We start from the raw sequence: 13,028 nt of genomic DNA, 5'->3' as shown, positions 1-13,028 counted from the left end.
CCCCAGATGGGGACTCCGAGGCTGGTGTAGGAGTCGCCATGATGATTTTAAAATTTTTGAGTGAAGGGTGTGTGTTATTAGGTGCTTGTAGTTTTGTGTGGAGGAAGAGAGTTATCTTTATAGGGCAGGCTGTGACTGCCCCCTTGTGTTGTGAGACACAAAGGGAAACGTTCAGTGAGGTCACAGCTGGGTTTAATGATAAGTTCACAGCACCCCCTGAACAGTGCTTTAGACCTCACTGGGAGTAATTATCGTTTCGGCAGGTGTCTACTGCCTCCTCCTCATGCCAAAACACTCATGTGGTGGCCACACTACTGCATCATGCTGAATGTGAAGATAAAACACAGTCATGCTACATAATGCCAAATGTGAAGACAAAACACAAATTCTTGTGGTGGCTGCACTGCTGCATCATGCCAAATGTGAGGACAAAACATACACTCACACAATGCTAGGCTATGTGGCCAGCATAAACAAGGGTTTTTAAGTGTTTTCAGTACCCCAGGTTTCACAATACTCAAGTTTAATGCTCTGGTTTTGGAAGAAAGGAAGCATAAAATTCATTAGGATACTGTAAACCCAAAATGTTTTACAAATTAACAACTTATGAACAGCCATTTGAAACCTAACTCATTTGTATCTTAGAGGAGTGTCTTATACATGAATGGCTTTATTTTATGCATTTTTGTTGTACTTAGTCATGTCACTTCACACCAGCCATCAGGTGATAGACCAGCACGCATTATCTCAACACCAGGTGAGGGCAGCTTGATGGTTTGTCCACGATTTCCTTGCTTAAAAAATTATAGATGCATGTGGAAGAGGTAATCAGGTAATAGGTACTTTAAACTGCTGAGCAACTTAAAGGACCTTCCCCCAGCAGCTGGGGAGGGGTTCTAATTTTTAGACACATCACAGACCTGGTCATACAGATACTGCCTACACACACCGCTCCAAGTGTTGCGCTGCTATGATGGTTGTGGCAAGTGGCATAATGCTATAAAATGATGCTGTGTTTTCAATATGTGGAGCTTTATCTGCAATCTGAGCACACAGTCGTGTTCACAAGAATTTTTCCTTCTTAAAATAATAATATATTTCAGCATTCAATGATTAATTGTTGAAAATAGCATATTTCAGCATTCAGTGATTAACTGTTGGAAAAAATGAGCATAAGTAAAACATGTTATAAACATCTTTTAACATCTTCACAGTTCAACTTGTCATAATACCAATTTTTTCTTTTTTGTTTTGTCAAGTTTTTACAATATATCTTGATTCTACAATCACTGCTGAGTCTGATGGTGTCAACCAAAACTGGTTATCACATATAAGAAGTGAGTTATGGCATGTAATTTGCACATTTTGCGCACTCGATAAGTCAGAATATGCAAAATACTACAAAACGGTGGGTCTGACAAAAGAAATGTCATAAAATGAAAATCGCCGTCAAAAGGCGATTAGGTGTTTCCGAGACTGAAATCACAATTTTTATATGTGATAGACACCAAAAGGTGCTTCTGGCCAAATCATTGTTGTACCCTCCAGGGACCAGACAGAGTGGTGGGTTGTAGAGAAGTGCAGTAAAAATTAGAACCCCTTCACTCCACTCGGGGAATTATGTCTAGTCTCGATGAGCTCTAACTGTTCGTATGGATGAAGCATTGTCCACACCAACCCAGCTGTCTTGAGGATGCAAATCAATGTGAATGACGTCACTGCATGGACAGTAGAAAAATGGACTGAGGTGATTCCTAAGCCAAGTACCACTCTTTATATATATATATATATATATATATATATATATATATATATATATATATATATATATATATATATATATATATATATATATATATATAAAGGAGAAAGAATCTAAAGAAGGGCAAGTGGTATGGAAGAGAACACAAACCCTCACTTCTAGAAGAGACCAGCCACAAGTAGAGAATTGTGTATTTGGGAAAAAAAAAAATACATATATATAAGAAAACATTGTAAAATTAGAAAGGTATTGATTTGTTTGTCATATTCTGTGTGGTATGCCTTGAATTTCTGTTGTACTGACTAAATAAAATTCATGCATCCTCTTGTGCTTGAGATGCTTTCAGTTATGAAAAACCATCCTTTTCAGGTAGCTGACTTGGGTCTGGTGGCAGATCTCTTCAAAGCAGTTCCCGAGATAATAGAAAAGGTTTAATCACATCTCTTCAAAGCAGTTCCCGAGATAATAAAAGGTTTAATCACATAATTGTAATAAGGCTCAAAATATTTGACAAACTATATATCTTTTAAAAATTTAGGTGTCTTATTACAAAATTGTTTCAGACATATGTTTTAATATTGCTTTTTCTGTACATAAATTATGCTCTTGTAGGTGTGTGTAGTTTGTATGCATGTGGAGCCTTGTTACCAGCAAACAGAAAAGGTCCAAACCACAACACCATGGGTTGTAAACTTATTAGGTAAGAAAAAATTATATATGTAGCTGATGAAGCAATGCAATCTAGGTTATGTGGGTATTAAAATAAATAATTTAAGTATCTCTCTCTTCATTATACAAAATGGTTACATTAAAAATTAAGATATTCACAAGTGATACTGCTTTTAAGAAAGTATAAAAGATATGACAGTTTTATACATTTAAAATTTGCCCAAGACAATAATTGTTCATGCAATTAACCAGCAGACCATGAATTTCCAAATTAGATCATTCAACTTCAGTGAGGTATCAATCTTGTTTCCAGACAACTATCAGTTATCAAACAACACATTTATGAATTTTATGAAACAACTTTGCTTTTCAATAATATTTCATGAGATAATTATCAAATTGATATTTTATGGAATGATTAATATTTTATAGAATGATTATGAAGTTGAAGTTAAGCCAAGTGCTTCAAATCTTAAAAATATAGCCAAGTGTTTCAAATCTTAAAAATATAAAGATGTATAGTATAGGATGCATGCGTTTAAAAATATTTATTCATGATACACAAGATATGCTTGGGAATCCATGGCTTACATTGTTCATAATTGCACTCTGTTTTCTTACATGAAAATTAAAGCTGTAAAGCCTGAGAGGTTGTCATAATTTAAACAGTAATGATTATAAAAACTTACCATATACATACTGTAGCTTTCCTTCCACACACACACACACACACACACACACTCTTCTCAATGCAGGACTAGCATTGTTGTCACTATATTTTCATCATGCTCTCTGGGACAAAATATTTGGTTGCATTTCCTAATGGTACTGATCATTACATAAATTTGTTGCACTAACCAAATATAACCTGATCTTGGTCATAAAGCTGTAAAGCCTGAGAGGTTGTCATAATTTAAACAGTAATGATTATAAAAACTTACCATATACATACTGTAGCTTTCCTTCCACACACACACACACACACACACACTCTTCTCAATGCAGGACTAGCATTGTTGTCACTATATTTCCATCATGCTCTCTGGGACAAAATATTTAGTTGCATTTCCTAATGGTACTGATCATTACATAAATTTGTTGCACTAACCAAATATAACCTGATCTTGGTCACTGTCACTAGAATATGGTGGTGATGAAGTTTTAGATTCCTATGACATGATGGATTCTGGATTATTGGCAGTCTGTTTCACTTTTTTCTACTAATTTGCTCAAATCAAAGTCAATGCCAGGCAACTGGTCCCAGGTAAGTCCAGTAGATGAACACCCTATTCCTTCAGCTTTTTTACTTAAAAGTTGCTGAGCTTTATATCCATTATTTGCTGCAGAACCTGATGACTGATCTGCCATCATATACTCCCTGAGATAATATGGAATGGCTCGTATCCTCCAATCATCTATTCCTCCATGCCCTTGAGATGCAACATTTTTCAATTTTGCTTCACTTGTTACAACCTCTGGAGAAATATTACTCAAAATTTTTTTCTTATTGTACTTCACATTAATTGGTCCACAGATGGAACAGGGACCACAACAACTTTTCCAGTGTGATAGCAAGGGACTGAAGAGTAGACATATTACATTTGAACACGATGTAAATTCACTACACAACGACATGTGAACCATTGAGGTTTTCATGATGCTGCAGTGCTTCCTGAAACACTGTAAAGGAAATGTTATGCAGATTAATTTCCAAAATATATATGCTGAATTTACTCATTTGTGAGGCATAAACTATTTCATTGCTTTCTAATGCTTTAAAAAACAGCAACTGCATCTGAAAGTTTTATAATAGAATTATTACACCTCTACCCATCCAAAAGAAACACCGTTCAATCATTATCCTTCCTAAACCCACCCAGTTCATCTGATCATTTATAATTATCTTCAGTAACTTCCAATAAATACCCTTCATAAAAGCTTCTCACATTCCTGATATTTGCAAAATCTTTGAGGCTTTGTGTGTACACTGTAATGCTTTTCTGTAGACGAAGATAAATTTATGCTGTGAGACACAAGTTCCAGTTTTGAAAAGTTCTACATTTCTAACAATTATTTACACAATTATCTACACAAGTATCTAACATTTTAACATGAGGCATTTAGAAATAACCTCTTGTGAAGTTTCCTGGTCAGGCATTTCACACGTCACACTATGCAGAAGGCAATCCAGCCGCTGACGGAGGTGTTGAGCTGACAAGGTAAATCCAGCTGCAAGTGTCGGTCCTTCCTCAACATCTGCAGGCCCAAGTCAAATTAATAACTGATCAACTATCAGTATTAAAAACTGATGACTGAATGTCTTCCCCATGCATAAATAAACCAAAACAGTAAGATTTTACAGAGATATTTATTACATAGAATACCTTGTGATTTCATGACAATAAATTTGCTAGCTTATTAAATTCTCAATCATTTTTGAGCTCTAGTTCATGATCATTGAGTACAATAGACTTTGCTTGACACTTGAAATAATCTCTATTAGAGAAACAAAGAATATAACCACTGTTACTATAGAGTGGTTTGAGTCTCCTTCAGCTGCCTGTAGGCATGCCTGTGTAGGGCTGTCAATACTGGGCCCCTCTTGACTTTCCAAAAATTTATAATGGTGCACTAGCTCAGCAAAGTCCACTTGGAGTACAAGAGATTATTTACTTGTTTTGCAGACTGGAGAAGTGCATCCTTCATATACTTCCAAAGATTTTGAAACTTTTACAAAAGATTTCATGGAGTTCACTGCATCTCTGATGCTCCTTAAACCTATCATACGAGTACGAGGCACTAAGTGAAAGAAGGTCTGGTTCATCAAGGTGGCCATTTTTGAGTTATGTACACCAGCATATTCCATAGTTCTTCTGCTAGTACAGCAATGACTTGGTGGAGAAAATCAACCCAATAAGAGTGAAAATCCTATTTTGTAACGGGTATTGACCGACCACACTACCGACTGCAATGCAAACAAGGTCTGCTTAGTGGTCATTAGGTCCATTTTTCTCTGGATAATCCGGTCAGAAAGTTCTTATGGCTAAATGTGGTCTTTCCTGGACCTAAACCTTGGAAACCAACATTAGGCTCCAGTATCCCACTGACATTAGGTCAACATTCCCTTTGTATTCATGTAAAAACATATCTCTCATCAAGTGCATGTGAAGGAGTCCCATTATAGTGGTGAGAAGAATTCAAGTGCCACAGGCCACCACATGCTAAGTAGCTGGCCAATCACAGAGCTCAACACATACCATCAAGTGCTAGACCAATGAGAGCACCAGAGACAAAAATTCAGCCAATGAGCATTAGCTCATGAATCTTTTTCTTATAGCATTGTTCCAAAACATTAAAAAAAATCACCAAGATATCTTTATCAGCTGAAAAGATATAGTATTTGGAAAGTCAAACTTTTTTTTTTTTTTCATTTTCTAAAAAGCAGCACTCGGGACCTTATTCCATTCATACCTTCACATGTGACACTTATGAGTATTTTGACAAAGCATTCTGTGATTTAGAACCTTTAGCTAACAGAAGCAGTCTAATGATGTAGGGGTTTTGTTTGAAACTAACTTGGTTTCTATCTGATCTTTACTGTGGGTAGGGACTTAATCCATGGTAGTGGTGGTTATGTTAGTCATGTTCTTATTGCTGTTGCTGACCAAAGAAGCAGCATAGATCTTTGCTTCATTAGGATCTTTGGTGTAGCTCCTGTCTCAATTGGTACCCCTTAAGGAAGACTTTGTAGGTCATCTAACAGGAACAAAGTGGACAATAAAATATTCTGTAGAAGCTCCAGAGATGTCTGACATACTAGAGAATACCATGCAACTTCAAAATGAATTTACAAACTCACTAAATTTTCAGTAATTTTGGAGCTCCAGTTCATTCTCATTAAGTGCAATGAACTTTGCTTGTGCTTGACACTTAAAATAATCTCTACATGAGAAATTAATATGGCCATTACAAAATCAATGCCTCACAAACTAAAGAGAATATATATATATATATATATATATATATATATATATATATATATATATATATATATATATATATATATATATATATATATATATATATATATATATATATATATATATATATTATGCTTTTTTAACTCAACTTCCAAAGCATAGATGGGATAGGATAGTATATTGTTTTTAGTCTCCAAACCATAGCATGGCAATTTGTCTCACCTCTTATTTTAGCCAAACCTTAAACCCAGATAGCCAATGAAAATAATTCTAAATATTCATGAATCACGTGGCTAGACAATGACAATAATTCTAAACATTCTTGAATGACATGGATGCTCTTAATACCCAATGTTGAGCTTCTTGGCTGCTTCTATGCATAAGGGAATAGATGAAGGTGAGAAATTGCCTCCTAGACTAGGGTTTTAACTATAAAATCAAGTATGCCAATTGCTCCCATTCAGTGTACTGCCTAATATGAAACAAAATAATTCATATCAATTTGAAACAACTCACATCTGGATCCAGTATCATTTGCTGATAGTTGCTGGTCATCTGGTTCAAGATTCATTGTCCAGGAAATCTGACTTAAGTCTTCTCCTAAACTGTTATCCCCGAATGGATAGTCCCATTCTGCTTGACCAAAACTTCCATACACATTAGTTGCAATGTATCTTTGATTTTCTTCCAACCTGTATGAAGTAATTCTTAATGGACTGGATTCCATCTGATCTTCACTGTGGGTGGAGAGTGAATCAAATCCAGTGGTGTCATCCACAGTAGTGGTGGTTATTTTAGTCACGTTACTACTGCCTTTGCTCACCAAGGATGCAGCATAAATCTTTGCTTCATTAGAGTTTGTGGTGTAATCCCTGTCTCTTTTGGTACTCCTTAAAAGAGACTGGACAGGGTCAGGTTGTCTAACAATGGCACAAAGTGGACAATAAAATATTCTGCAGAAATTCCAGTGCTTCAATAAGGCTCTAGAGACAGAACAGTGCTTGACTGGACATTGGCTGCTTTCTGTACAGCAGGAACTGTGTTTTAGCAGCTTTTTGGTTCCTGTACATGAAGCCACAGCACACTGAAAATTGTAACAAATATATTAGAATGTGCATTTCTCTTAAAAGGATACAAAGCAAGTAAAGCTGTTCTCTCTATATCCCAGGTTACCAATTTTTTTTTTTTTTTTAACTAACAAATTCTATCCAAAATCTTGAAGACTTTTTACACCTTCAGTCTCATTTCTGATCCCCTTCATTCCTATCTTAAGCTTTATTTATTCTTTTATCCCTTTCAAAAGATTTAATTTCATCACTACTCATGTCTAGAAGTTATTACATTTCAATCTCTATGGCACCATAATTCATTTCTTTACAGTATGTTGTGCTTGAATGAGGTTGCCATGTGATAGAGCTTTGTAATAAATATGATTAGTGCAGAAATTAGAATTTTATGGAAAAATACATTGAATATCACAGCAATCTTACCTTTGTCAATTGAAAAACTTTTTTCCTAGCTTGTTTACTGAAGTACTTCATCAGCTTTGAAAAGAAATTGGCACAGGGAAAAAAATTAAAATAAATGGAGAGTATGTACCTGTGTAATCTCAGATGTGCTGCTGGTGTCATTCTAATCATTAAAGTAAGTCTGATGGAGAATACAAACTTAAAAACAATCTTTAATAATAACGAATTGTATGTTGAAATTAGAGAACTGGATGAAGTAATAAAAAGTTTCCATGGTAATATCTATCTGGGACACATTAAGTTAGTCAGATCATATAAAGAAATCAAAAGGAAAGTGATGATATAGAGCCCCTTTTAGTAGACAAAAACAGGATGAGAAGTTCCCAGTCTCCCACAAACACACACAACACACACACACATACACACACAACACACACACACACAAACACACACACAGATATATATATATATATATATATATATATATATATATATATATATATATATATATATATATATATATATATATATATATATATATATATATATATATATATATATATATATATATATATATATATATATATATTATATCAGTGCATTCTAACATGTATTGGAAATATACTATTTTACAAAAACTTCAAGAGGTCCCCAAAAGAGAATGAAAGTACTTAATGTATTTGAAATTACATGCAAGATAACAAAACATCATGGATTAGGGAGCCTATCAGAGTACACGACATTGTGACTTCAGTTAATAGCCATGGGCAGGACCTTCTGTCATTGAGATTACATGTAAGATAACAAAACAACATGGATTAAGGGAGCCTACCAGAGTACAAGACATTTTGACTTCAGTTAATAGCCATGGGCAGGAAATATTGTAATACATGTTGAACATGTAACAGATGAAGGATCAAGTAACTGAATGGCAGCCAGAGATGATATAAAAAAGTCAGAGGTAACTCAATGGAAGGATTAGTTTTGCTGGAGTAGCCAAGAAAAAAATGGCCATGAGAAGGCTGGGAAAGATCTTCAGTTTTGCAGCAGTAGTAATGGGTTGGTGGTAGTAATGACTGATTACAACATTTCCAAGATTCTGTAACACAGTGGTATATATTCCACCAAAAAACAAAATCATGGAGTACTCAAGATTATGAAAAAATGTTAGCGGATACAAGTGAACATATGAAAAGTTTGATTGCAATGAGATGATAATAGTCTTGATGGGGGATTTCACCCTTAAAGAGATGTGTTCAGAGAACAGGTTGATGAAAGGAAATGAATTTTCATTGAGAAACAAGTAGCTGAAATTAGTAATCTTTGTTCAAACACAAAGAGTGGAGGAAAATACCATATTCAAAACAAATGAGGAACCCTCAAGATTGGATTTATTGTTCACAAAAGAACCCAAAATTATTGAAGACCTCAACTACAGGACTCTGATAGGGAAGTGACCACATTTATTCAAGTTTGGGATGAAGGAGGAATTAGAAGAAGGAAGGAAGGAAGGACTATAGAGAAGGCAGGGAGAATTATAGCAGAACAAATTTCAATGAATTACAGAAATAATTTGAGGAGATTGACTGGAGTAAATCTGATAAAGTAAAGGGAGTGGAAGAAAAGTAGAATAGTTTGCTTAATATATATAGTGAAGGACATCTGCAAAAGGATTTAGAGTTAATGACTAGTTCAATAGAAGATGTGAGGAGGCAAGAACAAAAAGAGTAATGGCATGGAATGGATGGAGAAGAAATAAAAGAAGTGACTAGTGGAAGAAATATATGGAAGAGAGGAATAAATATGTATAAATATGCAGGGAGGAGAAAAGAAATTATGAAAAGAACATTATAGACAAATGTAAAGACCAACCAAAATAGTTTTACTGATATGTGAATGGAAGTTAAAGAACAAAGTTGGAATAAATAAACTAGAAGTTGATGGAGTGGTATATGAAGAGGCAGGAAGGATGGCTAAAGTAATGAACAACTGTTTTCAGAAAGTTTTTACAAGATGTAGAGAGTGGTTTTCAAGAGCAGAAGGATATAGAGATGGTTCACATAGGCTTGAGTGAATAAAATGTTACGATGCAGGTGAAGAAGATAATGGAGGACCAAGATACAAGGAAGGCAGCAGGTCCAGAAAGGGTATCAAATTGGCTATTAAAGGAGTGTAGTCAACAGTTGGCAAAGAATATTCACAGAGTCATAATACATTCATTACAAATGGGAAAGGTCCCAGTGGAGTGGAAAAGAACAGACATAATGCTGATTTTCAAGGGAAGAAAATAAGGAAAACCCTTTAAACTACAGACCAGTGTCATTAAGAAGTATGGTGGCTAAGATATGTGAAAGAGTTATAAAAGACACATAGTTCAAGTACCATATTTGCTGGTATATTAGATGCACCTCTACACAAGGCACCGATATTCTACAAGGATGTTTTGTGGAAAAAAATTTATTATGTTTCATCATAAAATTACTGAAAAAAATAATGTATTGTTTGTGTGTGTGTGTGTGTGTGTTTTATGTAAGAGGGCCACTGGCCAAGGGCAATAAAAATTTTAATAAAAAAAGGCTAAGTTATTGCCAGTTTCCATAGAGCTGTCAGATAGAATAATAAAAAATGGACAAGGTCTTGAAACCTTCCTCTTGAAAGACTTCAAGTCACAGGAAGGAGGAAATACAGAAGCAGACAGGGAGTTCCAGCATTTACCAGAGAAAGGGATGAATGATTGAGAATACTGGTTAACTCTTGCATTAGAGAGGTGAACAGAATAGGAATGAGAGAAAGAAGAAAATTTTGTGCAGCCAGACCACAGGAAGAGGGGAGGCATGCAATTAGCAATATCAGAGAAGCAGTTAGCGTGAAAATACTGGTCAGGAGACAGCAAGAGCTGCAACATTGCAGTGATAAGAGAGAGGCTGAAGACAGTCAATCAGAGGAGAGGAGTTGATAAGACGAAAAGCTTTTGATTCCACCCTCTCTAAAATAGCAGTGAGTGGAAGCTGGGGTGGGGGGAGGAGAAAAACTGGCAGAGATGACACAGAATACCAAACTTCATAGAAGCTGCTTTAGCTGGAGATGAGATGTTAAGCTTCCAGTTTAGATTGTGAGTAAAGGACTGGTTAGGGATGTTCAGTGTAAAAGAGGGAAACAGTTGAATGTCATTGAAGAAGAGGTTGTGTCAAGTTCATAAATGGAGGAATTGAGTTTTTGAGGGATTGAACATTACTAAAGTTTTTGAGGCATTGAACATTACTAAATTTGCTTTACCCCAATCAGAAATTTTAGAGAGATCAAAAGTCAGGTATTATGTGGCTTCTCTACTTGAACTTTTTACTTCTTGAAGGGTTGGACATCTATGAAAAGACATGGAAAAGTTCAAGGTGGTATCATCAGCATAGGAGTGAATAGGACAAGAAGTTTAGATCATTGATGAATAATAGTTAGAGAGTGGGTGACAGGACAGAACCCTGAGAAACACCATTGTTAATAGACTTAGGAGAATAGTGACCATCTTCCACAGCAGCAACAGAATGGTCAAAGAGGAAACATGAGATGGAGTTACAGAGAAGGATAGAAGCAGTAGGAGAGTAGTTTCAAAATCAAAGCTTTGTGCCAGACTACCAAAAACTTTTGACATGTCTAAGGCAATAGTGAAAGTTTCACCAAAATCCCTAAAAGCATCCTCATCTGGTGAGATGCAGCGCTGTGGCTGTGCAGTACTATGATAACATCTAAAATTCTGTGTGTGTGTGTGTGTGTGTGTGTGTGTGTGTGTGTGTGTGTGTGTGTGTGTGTGTGTGTGTGTGTGTGTGTGTGTGTGTGTGTGTGTGTCTGTCTGTCTGTGTCTGTGTGTGTGTGTGTGTGTGTGTGTGTGTGTGTGTGTGTGTGTGTGTGTGTGTGTGTGTGTGTGTGTCTGTGTGTGTGTGTCTGTATGTGTGTGTGTCTGTATGTGTGTGTGTGTGTCTGTATGTGTGTGTGTCTGTGTGTCTATATGTGTGTGTGTGTCTGTATGTGTCTGTGTGTGTCTGTGTGTGTGTGTGTGTCTGTGTGTGTCTGTGTCTGTGTGTGTCTGTGTGTGTCTGTGTCTGCATGTGTGTCTGTGTTTTTTTTTTTTATGTAAGAAGGACACTGGCCAAGGGCAACAAAAATCAATAAAAAAAATGCCCACTGAAATGCCAGTCCCGTAAAAGGGTCAAGGCAGTGGTCAAAAATTGGTGGATAAGTGTCTTGAAACCTCCTTCTTGAAGGAATTCAAGTCATAGGAAGGTGGAAATACAGAAGCAGGCAGGGAGTTCCAGAGTTTACCAGAGAAAGGGATGAATGATTGAGAATACTGGTTAACTATTGCATTAGAGAGGTGGACAGAAAAGGGGTGAGAGAAAGAAGAAAGTCTTGTGCAGCGAGGCCGCGGAAGGAGGGGAGGCATGCAGTTAGCAAGATCAGAACAGCAGTTAGCATGAAAATAGCGGTAGAAGACAGCTAGATATGCAACATTGCGGCGGTGAGAGAGAGGCTGAAGACAGTCAGTTAGAGGAGAGGAGTTGATGAGACGAAAAGCTTTTGATTCCACCCTGTCTAGTAGAGCAGTATGAGTGGAACCCCCCCAGACATGTGAAGCATACTCCATACATGGACGGATAAGGCCCTTGTACAGAGTTAGCAGCTGGGGGGTGAGAAAAACTGGCGGAGACGTCTCAGAACACCTAACTTCATAGAAGCTGTTTTAGGTAGAGATGAGATGTGAAGTTTCCAGTTCGGATTATAAGTAAAGGACAGACCAAGGATGTTCAGTGTAGAAGAGGGGGACAGTTGAGTGTCATTGAAGAAGAGGGGATAGTTGTCTGGAAGGTTATGTCGAGTTGATAGATGGAGGAATTGAGTTTTTGAGGCACTGAACAATACCAAGTTTGCTCTGCCCCAATCAGAAATTTTAGAAAGATCAGAAGTCAGGCGTTCTGTGGCTTCCCTGCGTGATATGTTTACCTCCTGAAGGGTTGGACGTCTATGAAAAGACGTGGAAAAGTGCAGGGTGGTATCATCAGCGTAGGAGTGGATAGGACAAGAAGTTTGGTTTAGAAGATCATTAATGAATAATAAGAAGAGAGTTGGTGACAGGACAGAACCCTGAGGAACACCACT

At 36.5% G+C, this 13,028-nt stretch overlaps 2 protein-coding genes across 2 annotated transcripts in view; one reads left to right on the top strand and one right to left on the bottom strand.

The window, feature by feature from the left end:
* Positions 1–2,540, top strand: part of LOC135101288 (electron transfer flavoprotein subunit alpha, mitochondrial-like) — a 37,061-nt gene extending 34,521 nt beyond the window's left edge. Inside the window, exon 8 of the mRNA XM_064004992.1 lies at positions 2,132–2,540. Within this exon, the coding sequence (XP_063861062.1) occupies positions 2,132–2,197 (66 nt within the window). The 3' untranslated portion in view covers positions 2,198–2,540. The remainder of the gene's footprint in view (positions 1–2,131) is intronic.
* A 744-nt stretch (positions 2,541–3,284) lies between these two features.
* LOC135101032 (uncharacterized) overlaps positions 3,285–13,028 on the bottom strand; it is a 29,435-nt gene continuing 19,691 nt past the window's right edge. The window contains exons 3-7 of the mRNA XM_064004606.1: positions 7,902–7,955; positions 6,928–7,495; positions 4,563–4,687; positions 3,950–4,111; positions 3,285–3,317 (exon numbers count right to left, since the gene is read on the bottom strand). Of these exons, the coding sequence (XP_063860676.1) occupies positions 3,285–3,317; positions 3,950–4,111; positions 4,563–4,687; positions 6,928–7,495; positions 7,902–7,955 (942 nt within the window). The remainder of the gene's footprint in view (positions 3,318–3,949; positions 4,112–4,562; positions 4,688–6,927; positions 7,496–7,901; positions 7,956–13,028) is intronic.

Source organism: Scylla paramamosain, chromosome 6, assembly GCF_035594125.1.
Source record: "Scylla paramamosain isolate STU-SP2022 chromosome 6, ASM3559412v1, whole genome shotgun sequence".
In the NCBI taxonomy this organism is placed as follows: Eukaryota; Metazoa; Arthropoda; class Malacostraca; order Decapoda; family Portunidae; genus Scylla; species Scylla paramamosain.
Note: the sequence above shows the minus strand (reverse complement) of the source record. Positions and strands in the feature narration are given on the sequence as shown.